This window comes from Balaenoptera musculus, chromosome 10, assembly GCF_009873245.2.
Source record: "Balaenoptera musculus isolate JJ_BM4_2016_0621 chromosome 10, mBalMus1.pri.v3, whole genome shotgun sequence".
Taxonomy (NCBI): Eukaryota; Metazoa; Chordata; class Mammalia; order Artiodactyla; family Balaenopteridae; genus Balaenoptera; species Balaenoptera musculus.
The window spans coordinates 57433897-57459602 of NC_045794.1; the positions used below are offsets into that span (position 1 = coordinate 57433897).

General features: G+C 36.9%; 1 protein-coding gene across 1 annotated transcript in view; it reads right to left on the minus strand.

The window, feature by feature from the left end:
* The window catches only part of PTPRR (protein tyrosine phosphatase receptor type R), a 380848-nt gene that overhangs the window by 97627 nt on the left and 257515 nt on the right, over nucleotides 1–25706 (minus strand). The window contains exons 11-14 of the mRNA XM_036867331.1: nucleotides 24553–24666; nucleotides 21372–21527; nucleotides 14449–14559; nucleotides 4222–4484 (exon numbers count right to left, since the gene is read on the minus strand). Of these exons, the coding sequence (XP_036723226.1) occupies nucleotides 4222–4484; nucleotides 14449–14559; nucleotides 21372–21527; nucleotides 24553–24666 (644 nt within the window). The remainder of the gene's footprint in view (nucleotides 1–4221; nucleotides 4485–14448; nucleotides 14560–21371; nucleotides 21528–24552; nucleotides 24667–25706) is intronic.

Below are 25706 nucleotides of genomic sequence, written 5' to 3' on the forward strand. Positions count from 1 at the left end.
TCTTTGTGTGATTTTGTCTGTATAGCTTTGCTTTTACCTTTTGTCCTAGGGTTGTGTCTGTCCGTTTTGTTGTTGTTGTTGTTTTTTAGTATAGTTTTTAGCACTTCTTATCATTGGTGGATTTGTTTCCTGATTTGGTTGCTCTCTTCTTTCTTTCTCTTTTTTTTATTATTTTTATTTTTAACAATTAAAAAAATTTTTTTATTTTAATAACTTTCTTTTCTTTCTTTCCTTCCTCCCTTCCTCCCTCCCTCCCTCCCTCTCTCCCTCTCTCTCTCTCTTTCTCTCTTTCTTTCTTTCTCTCTCTCCCTTTTCTTCTGAGCTGAGTGGCTGACAGGGTCTTGGTTCTCTGGCCGGGTGTCAGGCCTGAGCCTCTGAGGTGGGAGAGCCAAGCTCAGGACATTGGTCCACCAGAGACCTCCCAGCCCCATGTAATATCAAACAGCAAAAGTTCTCCCAGAGATCTCCGTCTCAATGCTAAGACCCAGCTCCACTCAACAACAAGCAAGCTCCAGTGCTGGACACCCCATGCCAAACAACTAGCAAGACAGGAACACAACCCCACCCATTAGCAGAGAGGCTGCCTAAAATCATAATAAGGTCACAGACACCCCAAAACAGTGTCTGTTTTGCCCACCAGATGCAGTCCTGCCCACCGGAAAGACAAGATCCAGCCTCATCCACTAGAACACAGGCACCAGTCCCCTCCGCCAGGAAGCCTACACAACCCACTGAACCAACCTTACCCACTGGGGACAGACACCAAAGACAACGGGAACTACGAACCTGCAGCCTGTGAAAAGGAGACCCCAAACACAGTAAGTTAAGCAAAATGAGAAGACAGAGAAACACACAGCAGGTGAAGGAGCAAGGTAAAACCCCACCAGACCAAACAAATGAAGAGGAAATAGGCAGCCTACATGAAAAAGAATTTAGAGTAATGATAGTAAAGATGATCCAAAATCTTGGAAATAGAATGGAGAAAATACAAGAAACGTTAACAAGGACCTAGAAGAACTAAATAGCAAACAAACAATGATGAACAACATAATAAATGAAATTAAAAATTCTCTAGAAGGAATCAATAGCAGAATAACTGAGGCAGAATAAAGGATAAGTGACCTGGAAAATAAAATAGTGGAAATAACTACCGCAGAGCAGAATAAAGAAAAAAGAATGAAAAGAATTGAGGACAGTCTCAGAGACCTCTGGGACAACATTAAATGCACCAACATTTGAATTATAGGGGTCCCAGAAGAAGAAGAGCAAAAAAAAGGGACTGAGAAAATATTTGAAGAGATTATAGTTGAAAACTTCCCTAATATGGGAAAGGAAATAGTCAATCAAGTCCAAGAAGCACAGAGAGTCCCATACAGGGTAAATCCAAGGAGAAACATGCCAAGACACATATTAATCAAGCTATCAAAAATTAAATACAAGGAAAAAATATTAAAAGCAGCAAGGGAAAAACAACAAATAACATACAAGGGAATCCTCATAAGGTTAACAGCTGATCTTTCAGCAGAAACTCTGCAAGCCAGAAGGGAGTGGCAGGACATATTTAAAGTGATGAAAGGGAAAAACCTACGACCAAGATTACTCTACCCAGCAAGGATCTCATTCAGATTTGACGGAGAAATTAAAACCTTTACAGGCAAGCAAAAGCTAAGAGAATTCAGCACAAGCAAACCAGCTTTACAACAAATGCTAAAGGAACTTCTCTAGTCAGGAAACACAACAGAAGGAAAAGACCTACAATAACAAACCCAAAACAATTATGACAATGGTAATAGGAACATACATATCAATAACTACCTTAAATGTAAATGGATTAAATGCTCCAACCAAAAGACACAGACTGGCTGAATGCATACAAAAACAGGACCTGTATATATGCTGTCTATAAGATACCCACTTCAGACCTAGGGACACATACAGACTGAAGGTGAGGGGATGGAAAAAGATATTCCATGCAAATGGAAATCAAAAGACAGCTGGAGTAGCAATTCTCATATCAGATAAAATAGACTTTAAAATAAAGACTATTACAAGAGACAGAGAAGGACACTACATAATGATTAAGGGATCAATCCAAGAACAAGATAGAACAATTGTAAATATTTATGCACCCAACATAGGAGCACCTCAATACATAAGGCAAATGCTAACAACCATAAAAGGGGAAATCGACAGTAACACAATCATAGTAGGGGACTTTAACACCCCACTTTCACTAATGGACAGATCATCCAAAATGAAAATAAATAAGGAAACACGAGCTTTAAATGATACATTAAACAAGATGGACTTAACTGATATTTATAGGACATTCCATCCAAAAACAACAGAATACACTTTCTTCTCAAGTGCTCATGGAACATTCTCCAGGACAGATCATATCTTGGGTCACAAATCAAGCCTTGGTAAATTTAAGAAAATTGAAATCGTATGAAGTATCTTTTCCGATCACAATGCTATGAGACTAGATATCAATTACAGGAAAAAAAATCTGTAAAAAATACAAACACATGGAGGCTGAACAATACACTACTAAATAACCAAGAGATCACTGAAGAAATCAAAGAGGTAATCAAAAAATACCTAGCAACAAATGATAATGAAAACACGACCTCCCAAAACCTATGGGACGCAGCAAAAGCAGTTCTAAGAGGGAAGTTTATAGCAATACAATCCTACCTCAAGAAACAGGAAACATCTCAAATAAACGACCTAACCTTACACCTAAAGCAATTAGAGAAAGAAGAACAAAAAAACCCAGACAGCCTCTTCAATAAGTGGTGCTGGGAAAACTGAACAGCTACATGTAAAAGAAAGAAATTAGAACACTCCCTAACACCATACACAAAAATAAACTCAAAATGGATTAAAGACCTAAATGTAAGGCCAGAGATTATAAAACTTTTAGAGGAAAACATAGGCAGGACACTCTATGACATAAATCACAGCAAGATCCTTTTTGACTCATCTCCTAGAGAAATGGAAATATAAATAAAAATAAACAAATGGGACCTAATGAAACTTAAAAGCTTTTGCACAGCAAAGGAAACCATAAACAAGATGAAAAGATAACCCTCAGAATGGGAGAAAATATTTGCAAGTGAAGCAACTGACAAAGGATTAATCTCCAAAATTTACAAGCAGCTCATGCAACTCAATATCAAAAAAACAAACAACTCAATCCAAAAATGGGCAGAAGACCTAAATAGACATTTCTCCAAAGAAGACACACAGATAGCCAACAGGCACATGAAAAGATGCTCAACATCACTAATCATTAGAGAAATGCAAATCAAAACTACAGTGAGGTATCACCTCACATTGGTCAGATGGCCATCATCAAAAAATCTACAGACAATAAATGCTGGAGAGGGTGTGGAGAAAAGGGAACCCTCTTGCACTGTTGGTGGGAATGTAGATTGATAAAGCCACTATGGAGAACAGTATGGAGGTTCCTTAAAAAACTAAAAATAGAACTACCATATGACCCAGCAATTCCACTACTGGGCATATTCCTTGAGAAAACCATAATTCAAAAAGAGTCATGTACCACAATGTTCACTGCAGCACTATTTACAATAGCCAGGACATGGAAGCAATCTAAGTGTCCGACAACAGATGAATGGATAAAGAAGATGTGGCACATATATACAATGGAATATTACTCAGCCATAAAAAGAAACGAAATTGAGTTATTTGCAGTGAGGTGGATGGACCTAGAGACTGTCATACAGAGTGAAGTAAGTCAGAAAGAGAAAAACAAATACCTTATGCTAACACACATATATGGAATCTAAAAAAAAAAAAAAGGTTCTGAAGAATGTAAGGGCAATAGAGGAATAAAGACACAGATGTAGAGAATGGCCTTGAGGACACGGCAGGGGGAAGGGTAAGCTGGGACGAAGTGAGAGAATGGCATGGACATATATACACTACCAAATGTAAAATAGATAGCTAGTGGGAAGCAGCTGCATTACACAGGGAGATCAGCTCTGTGCTTTGTGTCCACCTAGCGGGGTGGGATAGGGATGATGGGAGGGAGGCGCAAGAGGGAGGTGATATGGGGATGTATGTATATGTATAGCTGATTCACTTTGTTATACAACAGAAACTAACACACCATTGTAAAGCAATTATACTCCAATAAAGATGTTAAAAAAAAAAAAAAAGCAACATGTAGGGGGATCCCGAAAAAGCTCTTACCTCTCCTGAAGTCCTATGGGCTTCATTTTGAAAGGAGAAGGGCAGACAGAGGTGGTGGCTTTGATCTCAGGAGTGTATTGGCCTTCAGGGTCCACAACCACATTCAGTACCTTTGGAACCTGCTCAGGCTGGACCAAACTGTTGGCTGTCTTGGCCTCAGACTGTGCTGGCTGTAATGCAATGGGTGATAGGTGGATCTCCTGATTTTTCTCTTTATCTTGTCTCAGGGAAAGCTGAAATTTTTCTTTTAATCTGTAAAGAATCTATAGAAGGAGATATAAAGTGTTCCTGTCACATTTTTCATGTTCAACAACAAAGTATGATCTCCTCCATCCCAACCTAGAAGACAAACCAAAATAAGGTTTGATGATAGTACAAGTAAGGAAAGCTTTCTAGGATGATTTCTCAGTTTTATGGTATTGAAGATTTTCCTCAAAAAGATATGCTATTTGTTTCTAGTTATGGAGCACAAACATATTAAATATATACATACATGATCTACTCCTCAAATATAATTCAAAAGCAAATATGGCTAATTTTATAAAAGTGTCAGATGTCAGTTTGATCACATGTAAGCTCTTATTCAAAATGACTGAGATGGAAAACTTATAGAAGGAATAACCTGTTTAGAAAACTGTTTTTAAAACTTATAGAAGGAATAATATACCCTGTTTAGAAACAGAGATTTGTATCCAGTACAACATGTAAGAAGAAAGTCTTGCCAAGTATTAACTAAAGAATAGTAATGCTATAAGCCACAATTTCTTAATGTTGGTAAATATCTGCATTAGTCATATATCAACTTGAGTATCTGGTAAATACTTGAAAAAAATTAAATTTAGGATATGTGTCAAAGAATAATTTGGGCAACCAGCATTTTCTTTCTTACCCTTTGCTCCTTTAAATTTTTAATGCATGTAGAAAAACCACAAAAGTATCATGTTCCTTCATTCTCAGCACTCTTTCTGGAATGGCTAATTCAATCCAGAAAACTTTTAAACTTTTAAAAGAATTAGACTGACTTTGCTGGGACACTTCAGTGGACCAAATTGTGAGAGGCGAGCTAAGTTTGCCCTTCCTGTGTCCTCAGTCTTCCCTTGTTATAAGCCTTTTCCCCCCCTTTCTCTCCTTTCTTTTAAAAATACTTATGAACTGTTATATTTTTATATATTTTTAATTTATTTTATTTTTTCCAGTTTTATTAAGATATAATTGACATGTAACATTGTACACGTTTACGATGTACCGCATAACGATTTCGTACTTTTTCTCTTTTCTTGATAATAACTCCTTTACTCCAGTTCCTACAGAGAGTAGATGTCCTTGTGTTTCTTCAAGTCTGTTCTCAGGGAGGTGATTTGATAAGTTATTCACATGAAGTGGCGACTCAACCTGTGATCTGCAATTATAGCACTGATGACAGCAGCATCTTAAAAAACCTTTAGGCCAATCAGACTCCCTGTTTAATTTCTGGAGCCCATTAGCTGAATGACTGTTATTTTAGGGGAGAGGGCAGTCCTGGCACTTGTCAACCACATTTACTCTAACTAGTCTTGAGGCTAATTTTTTCTTTCCAATTGCCTTTAAATTCTAGTCACCTCTATATTTGAAATCTACTGAAAATATATAAGATCGAAATATAAATATTTTCTTGTTAAAGGATGAACACTGATGAGAATTTATTTCAGGGAAATTTTAGAAAATATTTGTCCGGTATTCTCAAAATACATTGGTAAAAAACAGTCTGTTGGACAAAATATGATTATAAAAAAAGAATCAGGATGAAATAAAAACACAACAATCTAAGATGAGAAGGTATCAGACTGAGATTAAGAAGAAAAGAATTCAAAGAACTGAAAACTCAGCAGCAGGGTGTAAGTCTTCTTTTAAGCAATAAGGAACAGAGCTGAGAATGCAGAAAATACAATCAGTGGTGGATATGGCAAAGTTGAGAGACTGCCTGGAATTTATAGCAAAGGATGAACAAATGAAGATGAAAACAAGAGAAAAGACGGGATATGGATGTCAGAGAAGAGTCATGGTAAATAATAAACAAGAATAAATGAGAGGGAAGCAAGTCATTCAAAACTTTTTTCAGTGCCCACTTACTTTATGCCTTGTGTGAGGTACAGGGTATTCCGTTGTGAACAAAATAGAGTGTACCCTGTTCTTATGGAATTTAGGGATATGGAATGAAAAAAGTTCTTAGTTTTTTTTTTTTAAAGTGTGTCAATTGAAAGAAGAGTAAATGTGAGAAGAAAATCGAGCAATTTTTGTGACTTGAGGAAAAACGCACATTATCGAGGATGCATGAACCCCATACCCAGATAAATTGATGTTCATGTGAATAAAGCCAACAGAAAGAATTTCTCAGATACATAGCATCTCAGAAAATATATTACCTGTCTACCCTTCTTGAAAAATTGTACTCAAAATCATGAGAAATATGACTCAGAATGAAGAACTGAAGAAGTAGAAATTGCAATATGAAAGGGAGCTCTGGAATTATTTAAACTCAGAATGAAAATGAAATTTAATTATGTCTCAGTTCCAACATCTCAGGTTGTAATAACAATAAAGAAGCTTGAGAAAGGCAGAGAAATAAAAAATAGAGGTGAATGTATGTTAAGTGACTTTTTAGTTAGGGATACAGAGGGAATGGGAGTTAGAGCGGTCACGAGAGGTCCTTCTGACCTAATTATACATTAAAGAAATTGCAGTCTAGCTAAATAACGTTTAGCTGCTGGTCCAAAGTCAGCAGTTAGCCGTGGCAGAGCCAAACTCAAAGGCAGCTCTGCCTCGCAGGCCTGGTCACTTCCCACCCCTTACATGCCCTTCGCCACACCATCCTTCTTAAAGATTGACTCTGAAATCACATAGGCTGCCGATGTGATTCTCACCACTGCGTTTCAACAGCACCAAATCTAAGAGTATATCTTTTGTACATTGAAAGCTCTCTTTAAGGAAAAGGACTCTATGAACATATAAGGTGTAACTAGATATGCATATTAAAATACTGAAGATGAATACCCTTACCCTGTGCATAATGCCTAAGGATGGGGAGGTTTTTTCCAACTTATTGCTTCTTTTCAGTTTCTATGACCCTCAAAAGGCACTTTGCCGCCACTCTGCACAAACAAAAACCACACTAGAACAATATCAATCAGATGACACATCTGTGTTAAGCTAAATACCTAATTACTAAAAGATGAGGCAATTCGAATTTAAGGTGGGACAGCTTTTTATTTTTTTAATTGTAAGCAAGTTATTTTCCTGAATGAGAAAAACAAACATATCTGTAACTTTACAAAAATATATTTAATAGAAGATAATGCATATATTGTATATTCTAAGTTTTTCACATCTAACTATAATATGTAAATAAAACATTCACTTGCCTGTTTACATTCAGGTTTTGGAGAAGCATATTTCAAAAATGGAAATGAGAAAGCCAAGGAAATGTCGACCTTCTCCCTAGTTCCTGACAGGCGACTTTTATGACGATGTGAGTGTAAAACTAGTTCAAGTCCAAAGTCCTTCTTTACCATCCGCGAGCTTATGTTCTTGATGGAGAACCTTTGCCACATATTTTACAGTCATCTGTTTACTTTATCTCTGTTTAGAGGTTAATTTTTTAATCTATATCTATGTAGTACGTGTAAAAATGGATTTCTACATCTTTAATTAGGGAAAAGCAGAACTTGGAGAAGATACAGTGTTTCTAAGACACTGTTTAAATACTCAGCAGAGAGATTTGGGCTGTCTGATAAAATGTGGAAAGAATTGGAGAGGTTGCTACTTGGCAATAGAGCAGTTGTCATGGAATTAAGCTCTAACGGAGTGTTTCTCAACCGGCAGGGATTTTGCCCTTCAGGGGACATTTGGCAACGTCTGGAGACCTTTTTTGGTTGTGGTACTGGGGTGTGTGCAGCGTGCTACTGGCATCTAGCGGGCAGAGGCTGGAGAAAATGCTAAGTACCCTACAATACACAGGACAGCCCCTTTCCCCCCTGACAGAATTATCCAGTCCAAAGTGTCAGCAATGCTGCTGTCGAGAAACTGGTATAAGGGACCGTAAAAATAATCTGGTATAATCTCTTCACTTCACATTTAAACCCAGAGCGGCTGAATGATTTATGGTAGGTTAGAAATGAAGTCTAGGATCCGGGCTTCCTGATTTATGCCTGTAACCATTCTACTCTACTGTGTCTTCTAAATCCCGACAGCCTTCTCCCCAACCTCTTTTCCAAAGCCTCTGGAAAAGTGATGTCAGAAATTTTTCTCTGCACAGATCAAGATCTGGAATATACCATATGCATGTTTCTCTATATGAATGCACTTTGTTTCCAAACTCAACCTAAAAGCTGCCATAGGAATGGCAAGTCAATATTTTTGACTTTCCCTTTAAGAGCTTCTTGTTTCAATCCTGGGATGCAATAGAGTCATTTGGTAATTTGAAAAAAGAAAGAGAATGGAATATTGAATGAAAGGATCTGTAAAAGTCAAAACTATAGCAGGAGAAAAAAAATAATAGCAGGAAGAAGAGAACCAGAGAAACACAGAAATGAGAGGAAGCTAAAAAAAAGAATCCTATAAAGTTATTTTGCAGCTTATAATTTTCATTTTAAAAATATTATTAAGTGGTACACCTTAAATTTACACAGTGTTATATGTCAAATATATTTCAATAAAAAAACACATAGGTGGGTAACACACAAAACATCTGTTTGGATTAAAATATGTTCAAATCTCAAAATGATGTCACCAACTAACAGTCATAGCATTTGTCCTTTGCAGTAGTTTATAGTTAGCTCTGAAATAGTTCATTCATTCATTTCTTTCAGTTTAAATGTGAATCAATTGCTACTACGTTCCAGAAACAACATTGTGGATGCAAAGATAGCACACAATCCTCACTTTTGGGAGTTCACTGGCTTCCAGAAGAGAAAGATGTGTAAAAATGATGTCCAGTACCAGATACTAGGTGCAAAAACAGAGAGGTGTCAATAGCAGGTATGGTGTGGTACACATTTATCACCTCTGTCTGGGTTGAATGTCTCTGATTAACACAGGCATTCCCATTTATTCCTGGACCCCTTTGTGGCCTGAAATAGATGTTCACAAGATAGTGTGACAGGACTGGAAGAAACTAACAGTGTGACTCCTTTATACATGAGATCACGGTAAAGAGCCCAGCCTTTTAATCCAGATAGACTTGGGTTTGAATTCCAATGCCTCCCCTCAGACACCCACACACATATACCCACCCACTGCTTGTTCTTGGTCAAGTCACTTATCTTCTCTGATTCTTGGTTTCCTCTTCAGTAAAATTAGGAAACTAAAATACATTAACTGTTTATACATAGGGCCTATAATTAATAATATTGTATTGTATACTTAAAAGTTCACTAAGAGGATAGATCTTACATTAAGTGCTCTTATCACAACACAAAATAATAATAATAAATAAAGAGGGCAGGAGGAAACTTTTGGAGGTGATATATATGTTCATGACATAGATTGTGGTGATGGTTTTATGGATGTGTGCTTATCTCCAAACTCATTGAGTTGTTTACATTCAACATGTACAGCTTTTTGTATGTCAATAAAGTGGTTTTAAAAATACATTGTTTAGTACCAGGCAGTAAATTTAGTACCAGTAAATGGCAGTAAATGGAAGAAAATAATCATTATTATTGTTATTATTATTTTTCTTATTATTGAGAGAGTTGTATTTTGAGCTAAATGGTTTTTATTAACCAGAAGAAAACTGAAAATTAGTTTGAGACATGCCTACTTTGGTAAATGGTTCTGTAAACAAAGTGTTTCAGCTAGGAATCTAGTCCCATTTTCCTCAATCCCTAGGAATTATATACAACATATTAGAAAAGTATGGCTATTTATGTCCACCTTTGACATGCATTTTCTTTGTGATGCTTGGGCTGTAGTAGGTAGTCTGGTAAAGAATTTCCTGCCTCAGCTACCAAGACCATGACTAGAGAAACTCTTTGGATGACACATGAATGGCTCTTCTATGGGTCTAACAAGCCAGAGCTTTTATTGACCCAAACAGCTCTTTTTTATGTGTTTTCTAAAATCGCTTTTCAGTAGCAATCTGGTTTATAGACAGCTCCACCTACATTCCATAAATACTTGTGCACTTGTTAATAAACCTCTAAGTGCACTGAAGATCTAATGTAGATGATAAACGGTGTTCTTTCTATTATTTATTCCAACTTAAGGACTAATTCTTCTTAGTAATATATTCCTCCACCTAAAACAGACTGAATGGATTGGAAGTTGCCCACACATTTTTTCTTGGAAAATTGTATTTGTCTATTTGTTGCACCACCCACTCTACATTCACATTTGAGAGGTGCTAAATAAGTCACACATTTGAAAATGTCATGCATGTCTAATTTTATGCCTGGCAACACACATTTTTTCTTAAATTTTAAGGAAAGTAAATAATATGCCACATTTCAAAAATTTTGCCAAGGCTTATGTTATTGTTACAGAGCACATAATCCTCCATGACAGCAATTTACCTATATAATTTCATAATAAAACCACATGCTTTTCATTTCTATGATATGAGAAAGGCTTGGACACAAATAATGGCATTTGATCTTTCATAAACATAATTAATGCCAGAGGGAAATTTCTGAGTTATATCTTTTCCTTTGCCATGGAATCAACAAAATTATGGGAAACAGAAACCAGAATATACTTGTTTGAAAATCACAAAAGTGATAGTATAACTATTACTGAGAGATCCAAGGAAAAACTTACTTTAAATCAAGATCAGTATCAAAAACATTTGAACAAGTACAAAGATAAGCTTATTTTAGAGAATCACATTTGACTAGTCCCTAAATGTGAACTGTTTACTTGTCAGTGGTTAAGCTGTATCAGTTAAATACAACTTCACCTTAATCCTGTCTATCAGGTAGTATTTATTTTTCTATCAATATTAATTCCTTTCTGTACTACTGGTTCCCCTGTTATTTTTAAAGTGACCCTTTCACATTAAAAAGTAAGAGAGTGTTTGAAATATATCATTCTACTACTTTCATTTATTCAAGAACTGTTGGAATACAAATCAAAATGTGTTTCTTCTCTCTCACTACTCCCCATCTCCAATGCATTCCTCTCCCAGGAAATGGAAGCACCACCCATCCAAGTAGTCAGTCAAATAATGTAGGAGTCATCCTTCATTTTTTCTCTTTCTTCCTCCCAGAGAATCAGTACACAGCAAGTCCTGTGAGTTCCACCTGCAAATAAATCTCCATCCTTCACTTCTCTCCATCTACACCATCACCCTCTACTCTGGGCCGCCATCATATTTCTCATCAGGCTAATACAATAGCTGCCAGAAAGGCCCTCCTGCTCCCACACTTCACCCCAAGCTCTGTCCCCAACCACTCGCCACCAACAGAGACCACAATCTTTTAAAATACACAAATCAGATCACATCAAAGCTCTGCCTAAAACACTCAGCTTACACCCTTCTCCTGGAAACCAGAGAGGCCCAGCTGCCCCACCTGCCATATCCTCTGCCAGGGAGCCCCTTCCCTACATGTTCGTATGTCTCAGGTGTCTCTGATTGCTTCACTACCTATTGCTCCGGCTCACTATCATCTCTTCACAGCCCTTAAGCTTTTGAGTTTCTACAAAATTAATAAACTTTATTTTTTAAAAGCAGTTTTATGTTTACAGAAAAACTGAGCAGAGAGCACAGAGTTCTCATATACCCCCTCTCCCATAGCTCCCTCAGCAGCTTTCCCTGTTATTAACATCTTGCATTCGCGTGGCATACCTGTTACTATTGAGCCTACACTGATATGCTATCATTAATGAAGTCTAGAATGTAGATCAGGGCTCACTCTCAGTGTTGTACATTCTGTGGGTTTTGACAAATCCCTAATGTCATGCACGCACCATTACAGTATCATACAGAATAGGCTCACTGCCCTAAAGGTCCAGCTATTCATCCCACAGCTTCTGGCAACCACTGACCTTTTTACTGTCTCTATAGTTTTGCCTCTGCCAGAATGTCATATACTTGGAATCACAGAATACGGTCACTACTTGATTTTTCAAAATGTTAACGTAATGATTGTCTGGGTGCCCCTCTGGACTATAGGACTCAGGAACACAGGGACCTCACCTGTCTTGTTCCTTCCTTTGTCCACAGGGCCAACAACAGGCTCACAGAGAGCCCTCTGCAGGAATTCCTGGATTGAATGAATGGATGAATCTACCTACCAGCCCAGTAGGGAGCAATCACCTACACACTTCTGAAACATTCCTTTCTCAGTTTGTTCTAGTAACTTTGGAGCAGCCTTATTTAGATTTTTGAATTTTACATGGATGTTTTGCAGACACTGGAAAAGGAAGAGTTAGTTGTTCCCTGGCCCCGGGTAGGTGAGGGTGTGGCTACTAAAAGTCCTATTACTACTTGCGATCAGTATGTCAGGCAGGAGTTCATCCAGTCACGGTGGATACAGGGGCGCTCCCTGAGTTGGAGATGCAGAATCTGGAGCATATCTAACAAGAGAATGGCAACCTCTGCTCTGCCTCTCTCAGCCCTCTAGGACTCACCAGCTGCTTGGGAATCTGCTTGCCCACTTTCCTCCTTGCCTTTGCTCTTCTGAATTGTTACGTATTTACTCCCTGAATAATCTCCATTTTTATCACTCTGTATCCCTTTCTAGCCTCCCCTTCCTTCCAACGTTCCAAGCAGAAAAATACCCTAATTGTGACTTATGAGAGGGAGGACAACACTTGAGGTTTCCTTTATTTAAAAAAGAAGAACCACATATTTCAAAACACAATTAACCGTAACAAGGAACCACACCCTCTCTACCTAAAAAATGCGCAGAGGTCTCTGCCAAAATTTCCATAAAACCTCCAACTTTCATTAAAATTCTTTACCCTTAATCTCCACTATTTAAGATATAAAACTCCGTTTTCTTACTCAATTCTTAAATTATTCTTTTGTCGATATTGTCACAATTTTTAGAAATCTTCTCTCTTAGTGCCTGGCCCATAGGAGATGCCTCTAAATTCATGATGATAGAAACTTTAGGGTGAATGGGAGCTTGCTACTTTCTGTATTTTAGATTCTAGGAAATATGCCCATCTTCACCCTATTCAAGGCCTTAATTGTTTTATATCCTTCAAGTTGAGACCCACTCAGCCTCTGTTTTCCAAACGGGGCCCTAATCTTTCTAACATAAACCTCTTCCAGGAGGAGGAGCAGAAATAAACAAAATCCGTTAAGACACTTAGCAACACTGTTGGTTGCGGGAAGAATAATTAGCATGATGTCTTTTGGGGGGGGGCTTTTAAAAACTAAGGAAGGAATATTTTAAAAAATGTGCAAAATTAAAAAGAACATAGCACACAGGAAGAAAAGATATTAAAACCCATCTGTAAACTTTAAATATTTTAAGTTATATCACAGAATTTTCAAAAGAATAGGAAAATCTTATCATTCTATTGGAAAGGTAACTGTTAACTCATTCAGTACCAAAGAGCACTGCCTAGTCTAGTGTGTTTAGGTTTATTTGGGGTTCTATGTTTTTAATATGAAATATACTTTTAAAGTCTTCATATCTATAATTTGTAATTTACAGAGCTATTTGCAGTGTATACTTTCATACCTTTACATTATTCATTCACCTAAAAAATTAGTTGATTATGGATTGTTTAGCCCTTTAGCCTATAATTGTCTCCTTTTCATGCCTGGAATTTCATATATTACTTTCAAGGCCCTTTAAAAATAAGAAAACCTTATTTTTACTCATTAAGAAGTAAGCTTGCCCCAAGACATATTTCTTTTTAAAATTTTTCCCAAGTTGCATAAAGATAATATAAAAGAAGAAATAAAGCAAGTCCAAAGTGTACCCATGAGACTTAAATGACTTTGAGGATTTCAGTGACCTCGGTAAATCACTTTCTAAAACTTCGTTCTCAGGGTTGATCAAGTCACGAAAAGCCTCAGTGCAATTACAGTCTTATTCAGCAAGTCAGAATCCATAATTCCGTAGGTTTTCCTTTAGCTATCACTCTGCTGTCAGATGTGAAATATTCCCAACCTAACAGGGTCATAGTCTTGCTTCTGTTCTCAGTCTTTTCAACATTCTTTTGAATGGCAATATATCCAATAATATTAAGCAGTGGGCTCAGTAAAGGCTAAAATATATAAAGAAGCAAACTTACCATCAAACACGTTACTATAATAACAAATATGCTGAGAAAAATGACAACAGCATAAAATCCTTCTTTGCTCCAGATTTTGTCCGCTTCATGCTGCCCTTGTAAAACATTTTTCTTTGAAAGCAAAACAGAAAGTCCGATGTTAAATGAGAGCTTGAGGAGACTGGCGTTCTTATCAGACACTAAACCTATTTTTAGCTTGATTCCATTCAGTGTAGTAGAACACACCTACATCCCCCGCTGCCAGAGCTGCTTCTCAATCTGATCTAAGACATTGGATTGCCGTTCTTATACATTAAGACGCTATTTTATCTCCTGTACAGGAGGAAGCATGCCCGACATGGCATATCGGGCCCTAGGCTTTGTGAGTGTCCCTCAAGGTCTCTCTTGGAAACTACCTGGTTCACAGGTGAGAGAGTTCTGTTCTTTTCTGTGCTGAGGAAATTGTTTATGAAGCTCTCCTTAATCTGCTTTCAGGCTCCTCCCATAACATCAACACCCTGCTTTATGTGCTGTAATACTGCTCTCAGCTTTTAAACAGAAGTGAAACAGGTGCAAACAAAATCTCATGATGCATCAATAAACAGAGCAACGATGTCGGCATCATTGCCTTCTTTCGTGTTTTTTTTTTTTTTTCTTTTATGAAATCTTTTTTTAAAAATGCAGTCTATTTTGTCAAAATCTGATTAATGTACCACTTTAACCACATAAATTGTTAGGATTTTATATTTTATTTAAAGCAACAGGGAACACCAGAATGTCCAGAATTATTTGGCACTAAAAGGGAAAATAGTTTTACTTTAATTTATTTCTTTCTTTGTTTATTTACTTAGCTTACTATTTGAGGGGTGGAAGGGTAGAGAAAAAGCATGAATAACATGTGAATGAGTGGTTTAGTTTTATTTTACCCATTCTTTTTAAAAAAGCACATCTACTAAAATCACATCTTATAATAATGCAGTAAAATTTAATAATTCAGTGAAATTTATAGATTTATGGTTAAAGAAAATTGACCTTGAAACCAAATGGTCCACAATTAGGAAAAGAATATAAAGGCTAAATCAAGTCAAATGCTCCCACTCATCTAAAATTACATTTTGTTGGAGTCTGCTTTTTCCCCTTTTGGTTGCGATGTCTCTAATGATTAAGAAAGCCTTGAGAAGCATGATAGTGAATGATGAAAGGCCACATGGAGAGTGGCCCTGGAGAATGAGAGGTCATCTTGTGCATTCCAGCATCAGATGAATTCCCAGCTTAATGTAACCCCAGGGATGACTTCAGCCTATACTATGTGGAAAAGAAGAACCACCCAGCTGATCCTAGTCAACCTACAGAGTCATGAGAAATAAATAGTAGTTGTCTCAAAAAAAAAAAAAAAAAAAAAAAAAGCCTTCAGCAAAACCTGTTCTTGTAGGTGTCTGAACTTGGAAATCATTGTTAATTATTTTTCAAGACTTAAAAAAAAAATGCATTCCACATTTGTAAACTAGACAAAAAGAAATATTTGCCTTGAAAAATATTTTATGAAAACTTTAATCCTGAAACTCAAGCGAGTCTTGGTGGGGAGTTGAACAAAACAGAATGGAAAGGATCTTTGAGTTCAATTGTGGTTACAATAACTATGTGAGAAAGACCTCTACTGCTTGAAGTAGTTGAGTTTCCATTTCCTTTGCTTGTAAAATATAGATATGCTCACTGTAATATCTTGCCTTCTTTAAGACATAGACACATTTATAGATGCAAGAAATGATTTATGCATGTTTTTAAAATACATAAATGGTAAGTTGATGGAGAGTCTGAAAATACTTGCTTGATGAAATGAGTAGAAACCAATATGTCTTGAAAAGGAAATCTTGGGTTCAAGTGACAACTTGTCTTTTACTCATTGACCTTAGCCAGATCATATTTTATTCCAATGCCTCTGTACACATAGCTGGAAACTAATAGAAAACTCTTGTAGAAATCAAGTATAAATATGGAAATGAGTTTTTTTGCAGGCAAATAAATAGCATCTATTGCTTGCTATAAAAGCAAACCACTTAAGCCTTCAAGTAGGCAGCATAAACTTGTCAAATTTAAGTGTGAGGATCTGAGCTTTAGTTCATGTAAAATTTGAATTAAAAAAGGAGTGGTTAGGTGGGTGGAAAGCGATTTTGTGTTCCTAACCTGATTTGGTTCATTTCTTTTTTTTCCTACTATAGTTCCACACCTCCTGGAATACCAACATGTTCCTTTCTGCTTAAGACAAATCTATTTTGTTTTCTCTTTTAACCAAAGCAGTAATGATGGAGGAATTAACCTCCCACCCCTCCATCCCCCGCCCCCAGTTAGAAAGACACATGTTTTGAACTCCTAGAACTTAGCCACTGCACTTTCTTGGTAAATAGATTTCCTTCTGAGTCATGCTAGTCCTGCTGAGCACTACTATATTTGTACAGAGATCTAAAAACCTTGATAAGGGCAGGGTAATAAATGGAAAAGTTTGTACTTAAGATCCCACAAGTCATAAGATTGTAATTCACAAGACTCTCCAATCTAACCTTTGTATAAGGTTAATGTGATGCCTTTTACATTTTGACAGGGGACTGAGGGTTCAATAATTCAGAGGCTCTATGGCTGGGTCAAAACCAATGCACTGTATCATCTTAACGTCTTATGTCACAACAATATCACTTTCCCTTTAACTTTGTGGCAGTGAAAGAAGCTGCTGGGTTTTGTTTTGTTTGATTGTATAAAATTTGGGCAGTTTCCGGTACCGATAGCAATGGCTTCTCTATATCCTGTTTAATAATTTGATGTACTATAGTTTTCTTTTCTTTTCTTTTTTTAAAACCAATTCTGACCCCAAATGCTGGGAGAGATGATACAGAGACTTTCAGAGCTACATCTCTTTAGAGAGATGGAGCACACAGAATAAGAATAAAGTGGAAATGTTATAAATTAGCTGGTTAATTAATTGATTTAGGCAGATAAGTGAGTTGTATCCTACAACAATATGGTTTTGTTAGATAAATGCCAAACTTCCACTGTATCATGCACAAGGTAAACAATTCGGTCTGAGAGATCTGACCCATGTTAATTAGCATTGATTGTATTCCTCCTCGGCACTGCATGGCTAGGACTATATAATTCTTTAGACTGCTGGCTAATGTTTAAAGGAACAATCACTAAACTCGTGGATTATGATTTATATTTATTTGGTATGATTTTTTTTCTCTTTGTAAACATGCCATGAAAGTATCAGTCAGTACATTGTCCTGTTATTTAAAGAAGGTAACTTCCTCCTTTGAAACATAAGACCTGTGAAACTGTGGTAATTTGCAACTGAACAACAACAAAATCCTAAATCATTTTTTTTCACTATCATTGCAGAATGTACTGCTTCAATAGACACTGAATTTTGTAAAAACATCTAAAAATAGAAACTAAAACAATGCATTTAATTCTATTTCCCTGAGATTTAACTTATTAGGCAAGAGGAAGTCTGGTTTTTAATTTTTAGGAGCATCTTATTATAAAATAGTATTTGAGGTCCTCCAATGTTCTAGGTACCATATATAAATATATAAAAGAAATAATGTCTTTGTCTCTCAAGAAACTTAAATTTGAAATAAAAATAGATGAATAAGCGAAAGGAAATCTCTATTTGGTAATTGTCTTTGTTTCCCAAGAGTCGTTTCTGATTTAAATAAAATCAAGCAAATAAAGAAATGGCAACAACAAAAAACACACCCTTCCCTGAAAGTAATTAATAAAAGTGTAGGAAGAGATGCTTCGAGACAGCATTCACCATGTTCTGTAATCCATGTAAAGGATGAAAATCCAAAATACCAATATTCCTTTTTTTGTTCTGGTAATAAACATGTTACCATAACAGAGCTATAATTTGGGGATAGAAATGTGAAAGACTGGGTCGAGGCATAAGCAGTTATTACACATTTACCACAAATGATGAATAAAGAAGTGGGGAAACTCACAGAATACCTATCAGCTTAAACAACTATCAACAAATGCTTTTGCAGAGCCTCTTGGACTGTATGTGTCTGAAGCCCCGTCTGAGGGCCTGTGCACACTGCAGACGGCTCTCTCCTGTCTGCAGTTAGAGCTTCCGATCAGAGGGTACCGCTGGGCCCATTCCAGAAGTGCCAGAACAAAACGCTCAAACAATACACCAGTCCCTGATGAAATGCTCCTTATATCCAATTAAAATACTTCCCAGTCTCCTGTAATACAATAGTTTCTAGATTCTAGATTTCCTAGATTTTTAGATTCCCATAATTTTATAAGAAAATATCATATCTTGATCATCAAATACACTTTCATTATTCAAGTGCAATACAGACCTATGGTCTATTGAGGGCTAATAGCTCTGTGACAGGCATTCAGGCTAAGCTCCTTGTCTTCGCCAGGCTGAGGTGTGTTGGAGGACCCCCAAATACTTGAGTTTAATTAATTTTTTGGTATGGTGAGCTTCTCTTGGTCCGTAAATCTGGATGACTCACTAAGTTGCCATATTCCTAAAGCCTTCAGAATGGCATTTAAACTCAGAATAAAGCAACAGGACGAAATGCTTATATTATTCACTGAAAGCTTATGGGAAGCAGAATAAATTAATCTAATGGTCTTTTTAAATTTTAAAGAAGAATTGTCCAGAGCAAGATGTGTGCAAGTCAGTCTGTGAGGGGCTTGAACTATGGGCATGGAGTTTGGTTTGATGTACAAAAGGGAGCCCCTTCAGAGTCACATGCAGGGAGTGCTGGGGAGGGGTCAGGGTGTTTAAGCTCATGTTGACCTTTCTCCTGGTCTCTCTGAAGCATGAAGTGACCTCTTCTTTCTCAAAACTCCCACGGCACAGTGCGGTTATGTTATCATAGCCCTGTGTTTTCCTTATCTGCTTGTCTCTTGTTGCCTTTTTAGAACTCATTGAAAGCAAAAATCTTATTTTATTTGTTTTTGTGTTTGTTTGCTTATTCATTTATTTTTCTGACTTTGGACACCACCTAGCCCAGCGCTTGGCTATTTCTACGCCTATTGTATGCCAGGCCCTGAACGAAGGCACTGAAGACACAGATAAAATGAAATGAAATGCTCTCAAGGAACGACAGTGCAGAGATGGACATGAAGGCCAACATGGGGTAAGGGGTTTTTGTACTTAGCTCAATGAGAACACAAAGCCAGCACCCACATCTGTGGAGGTACGAGGGAAGGCTTCACTATACAGTAGACTGATCTTGAAACATGAAAGGTGCACAGATGGACCAACACACACACAGGCATGGGGGGAAGAAATGGTGTGGGGTGTCCTGGTGCCTATTAAGTTTGGAATGGCTGAAGCATAAACTAAGAGAGTGCTGTTCAACAATGATAAACTCAGCACACAAAGAACCATATACCATATTAAGAAATCCAGACTTGATTCTGCAGGATTTAGGAAGCCAAAGAAGAGTCATGACATTAGGAGGGCATGGCCAGATTTGCTTTTAGAAAGAGTACTCTGGTGGCAAGAAAGAAAACACTGTGTGCATGTGTGCACCTGTGCATGTGCACGTGCATGTGTGAGCTGGGGTTGGCAGCAGAGAGAGCAGGGAGGGAAGCAACACTAAATGCAGGAAGACCAGTTGGAGGTTGTTATTACAGTCGTGGTTCAATGATGAAATACATTTTCATTCTGCAGTCAAATTACATTTGTTCAGTGCCTACTCTTTGTGAAGATTTCCATGTATTTTTTTTAAATTTAAAAATTTTATTCATATTTCAAGTTTATAAGATAAGGACTCTACCCATTTTTCCTTTCCTTTTCCTTTCTTTTCCTTCCTCCCTTCCTTCTTTTTTTCCTTCCTTCCTTCCTTTCTTCCTCCCTTCTTCCATCCCTCCCTTACTTTTTTCCTTCCTTCCTTCCTTTCTTTTTCTATACTCATTTAGGATACGAAGAAACTGAGGCTCAGAGTGGCTGATACTATGTAAAGACAGACTTAATCTCACAGGTATTAAATCACCCAAGGTCTCACACATTTTAAGTGCTGGCTTTGGGATTCAAGCTCAATCTTGTACCAAAGCTTTTTATACCATACCTGTGGCATTTGCTGTAATGAGAGGCAGTGTGTTTTACTGCAAAGGGAAATAGACTAGGAATAAGGTGTCTAGATTTTAAATATTGCTTTATACCTCATTTGCTTTGTCACCTTGATGAAATCACTTAATTTCTACGGGCCTGACTTTCTGTGTCTTTAAAATGTTCACATGTGTTCCCTCAAGGTCTAATTCTTTGATTCTGTGAATTTAATTACATATCTTTGGGGTGATGCTCATTCTAGCAAGTTTGGAGTGGGACGGAGTAGGTGAAGTAAAAAAGAGGCTGGATTTATTCGGGAATGAGAGTATTGGAGTGGTGGGGGAAATCTGAAAAGTGCCGAATTTAGAAAGCACTATGAAGGAGATATTCATAGTTCTTAAGACTGGGTTCCTCAGCAAAAGAAAAATCACATTTCAAATTAATCCCAAGGTAGTGGAAAAAAGGGACCATTTTGACAATGAAGGCAATGAGGAGTAAACCTGCTGAGAAGGAAAGATTTGAGGGTGTTTTGGGGGACACCCCAAATTCAGTAAAATTCAGTAAAAGCAATCAATTGACAAATATACCTAAGTGGCTTTTACCCTGGACAATTCGTTGGATAAGTCAAAATAAATTATAAGGCCATAAAGATTGGAGAAGAAAGTGTCAAAAAGTGAAGCTTTCATATGAAAATGAACTTCCTTAAGGAAGAAACATATACAATGTGAAATCAGAGAATTTTGACCCTTAGGGAGATTTTTATATTATCAAATAACACACGATAAACAGCTTTCATCTCAAAGCCTCCTAGAATTGGGTCATGTCATGCTAACTGTGCAAATTTTTAAATGAAATATTCCATGAAACAGCCTACCTCAGGGGAGACTTCTGTAATTCCAAACTGGGATAAACTTTGATGCAAAACATTGATATTAAGTGAACGCAGCACTTCTTCAGATGGCAGAGCATCAGAAATTCCTGCTTTTCGGTTTATGGGAGACACAAATAGTTCAACACTGTTCTTCTTTCCCTAGTAAAAGCAGATTATTTGTATATGTTAATAGACATTTTAAACAACTTTGGGAAATATTTTTGCCTTTCTTCTAGAAACATTAAAGAAAATCAGAGCTTTAGAATCCTAAAAGACATCTTGGAGATCACCTTTATTAGGTATTCCTGGTACACTTAATATTAGCAGCCCAAAGCCCAAAATCTTCAAATGGCCTTCTTTCAATTAGTTGACACCTCTAGCTTTGTAATTTTATATTTCATTCGATGCTGATTTATTTTCCATTCGGTATTGTAATTTTTGAGATATATTGTTCAGATGTTTCCTGAGTAATTGTGTTTAAAGAAGCATTTAAAAATCAAATGAATTAAGTAAAACCTGATTTAACAGTACAATTATTAGACATCACCACCCCATGTATTTTTTTTTTATAACTTGTATTAATGTGAAGGCTAGACTAAGGAAGGTGATGCTGTCTTTGAAGTTGCTTCCTTGATCCTGTTCTTCACCTTAAATATGTCACACTTTTAAGATCTATTGTTTGGTAGAAACAATGTTATGCAATGATATCATGTTACTTTCCTATTAGTATGACCTCATTACCTGAAACAGAGAGAGAGGATTTCTTACCTTAAATGGCTGATATGCCACAAACCCATAAAAAACAAACACTACACAAAAATGACACTGCCTTTGATAGATTCTCTTTGACAACTTATACAAAGCACTTATAGAAGAAAATTGTTGTTAGTCTCTTCTTTTTGATACATGGAGTTCTCTCCTGCTAGAAAATTTTCTTTCTTTTTTTTTTTAGAAAGTTTTCTTTTAATGCAATTTATCAGAAGTTCAGCCACGTATAAAATGGAGTACTACTAGTCATCCAGGAAAAATGTTTCCATGTTTGCAGTGAACAACAGACAATGAGTAAATATTGCATAATACTGATGTGAAACATGTTTATAATAATTTAAATAGTTTATGACCTAATAACAACAATAGTAGGAAGAGAGCACTTGTTTTGGGCTTGTCATGCTCCCATGTGCCTTAAATCTGTTATCTCCAGGACAGAGGTATTAAGTTATTTCATTTTGTAAATGAAGGAACATTAAGTAGCTTGCCTTAGGTCATAGAGCTGGGACATGGCCAAGCTGGAAATGGAGTAGAATTCTGTGTCTGTCTCCAAAGCACTAAAGCTCTTAATCACCGTACTCTGCTGCCTCAGGTATCATCATAACTTAAACTATTATAAGAACTACTCTTAGAAATAGACATGCATAAATGCTACTAACATTCTCTGAGGATATGCATATCCCTCTCTGGGTGTGGCAAATCCCTCTTTTATCCTCTCAAAGAGCTATTACGCTCTTTAAATCTATATACGTAAAAGTATATCTAAGATATCTGAGTATATATATAAAATCTAGATCTAGATCTAAGACATCTATAATACCTCACTTCTCACTTGAGCAAGGTACACTCTGGATATAAATAACCTATTTCACTCTTTCATGATAATGGGAAATGCTGTATTTCTTCTTCTGTGCTATTGAGTTAAACACTTTGTTTTTTTTAAAGCTTATTTAGTCCCAGAAAATAGTTGACTCACAGAACAAAAGTTATTATGGGGACGAAAACAATTCACCCTCCACACAGAAAAAAAATGAAAAGAAACAAAAATTCTAAACCAAAATAAAAGCAAATTCTTCTCCATAGCGGGAAATGCAGGTGTTGATGCAGTATAAAACTGAACTCAAGCAGGAACATAAGGATTGAAGGCAAGGAGAACAAGAAATCCTTGCTTAAGTTTCTAATGCAGGGGAAATTAAGAACAATTTTAAAACTGTAAAATGATTCTAAAGTCCTTTTTCACAGGAACCTCGGATAATTAGCTTTTTACAAAGAGAAAGTCGTAAGATTTGAATTTGCCTTTCTTTGTCTTTGCTCACACCCACCTTCAAGTGCAGATGGGAATATGTAGTTGAATGATATCAAGGTCCCTAAACACTGAGGAGAAGGGGGAAAGAAAGGATGTGGGTGATAGATCGGTCTAAAGTGAGCCTTATACAAAAGGTCCTTTGGGCTTCCTTCATACCCATCCAAGTTTTCTCTCGACTTTTTCAAGGCTATTCTTGCATTGTACTTGGACTGCTGTCCTTAAGCATGGTTCTTCTTTATTCTTTATTCAAAATCCTCTGCCTATGTGTTCACCATTCTTCATCTTGATATATGTTTTCTTAAAAAGTTATTTATTTATTTACTTTTGGCTGCGTTGGGTCTTCATTGCTGTGTGCGGGCTTTCTCTAGTTGCGGCGAGCGGGGGCTACTCTTCGTTGCGGTGCGTGGGCTTCTCATTGCGGTGGCTTCTCTTGTCGCGGAGCACGGGCTCTAGGCACGCAGGCTTCAGTAGTTGTGGCTCGCGGGCTCTAGAGTGCAGGCTCAGTAGCTGTGACGCACGTTCTTAGTTGCTCCGCGGCACGTGGGGATCTTCCTGGACAAAGGATTGAGCCCGTGTCCCCTGCACTGGCAGGCAAATTCTTAACCACTGCGCCACCAGGGAAGTCCCTCATCCTGATATACTTGAAGGGATTTTAATAGATGCTGTCTGGAGACAGTGCCTTACCTGATACAGAAGGTTTCCGTCTTAGGGAGAATATTTTGGGAGTAGTAGCCGGTTGGTGAGACAAGTATTTTGGGCCCTTCTATTCATACCTACCAGGATAGCTAGTCTTGAACTACGAGAAGGTTGACAAACTTTTTCTGTAATGGGCCAGATAGCAAATATTTTAGCTTTTAATTTAGACAGACAATCTGTTGCAACTACTCAACTCCGCCACTGTAGTGTGAAAGAAGCCTTAGACAGTATGTAAACAGATAGGTATGGTTTGTTAAAATAAAACTTTCTTTACAAAAACAGGTGTTATGCCAGATTTGGCTCATGGACCATAAAGCTATAGCATGGGTGTTCTTTATTATTGTTCATTATTCTTGAGCCCTGCAATAAAGATCAAAGCTTGTACTCTGGGAATGAGAAATGCGGGCATCTTACAATGAGGCGATTGATGTGCACTTGCTGGGGTAAGAGTCCTAAAGCCGCGGCCACTCCTTGGCGGAATATCCGAAGCAAGGTTATGTTCAGCCTATTTACATCCATTTGCAGTGTCTGGAAAATAAAAAATTCAAATTATAGTAAATCTTTGATTTTGGACATTCAGTTCCTGATGGACGACTGACCACAACAATTCCTGTGACTTTGAGAAATTCACACTCATGGTGCTTTATTGCATTTTTAATGGAGATAAAAAAAATTATAGGGACATTTTATGTGAAATTTTAAATGGTCTTACTTAAGAAGATGGTATATTGCATAATAATGCAATTTGTCTAGTTATAATCAAGAATCATATGAATGATCAATTCACTGAAATGCGTGTTGGTTTATTTTCCTTTAAGTCCAGATGACAGAATGTAATATGCAGCCAAGTATATTTCAGTAATCCAAGCCAGAGGACATCTTTAATTTGTGTTCACACACAGTCACAGAGAGGAAGATGCTGTGTAAGTTCCGTAACACCAGACTTGGCAGTTTGTCTATATAGTGATTTGCTGCCAGTGCAAGGCAAAAGAATGAGCTGCAATGATGCATTTTCAAACTCTGGTAAAGAAGTCAATGGAACTGATGATTAAATCTAAGGTAAACAATTCTTATTCCATTGCTTGGGCAAACACTCTTAATTTTCAGGTTGTTTTGGAAAAGGACAAGTAAATATTTTAAAATTCCTAAAATATAAATCAAGTTATACAATTAACACTACATCCTTAATTTAAGCCATGGGTGCTATTATTACATTTACAACATAAACTAGTTAACTATGTATTTTCAAAAATGCACCATAATCACTTGAAATAGATACTTTACAAGGTGGGGAAACCAAACCTTTATATGCATTTCTTATTTTATAATGCTTAATTAGCTAACTTGACCATAGTAGGTTATCAGTAACTGTTGGATGGCTGCAATATCATTTGTTCTATAAAGTGAGGCACACTTCTATGTACACACTTCTATGATAAAGAGATTGGCTTACAAGTGTAATCTACTATAGTGTAAGAACTCTCAGAGGACCTTCTCCCAGTTTGCTGTAGAAGAAGAATAATACTGTTCCAAGAATTTATAGTTTTGTTAAGAAATAATAAATCCTC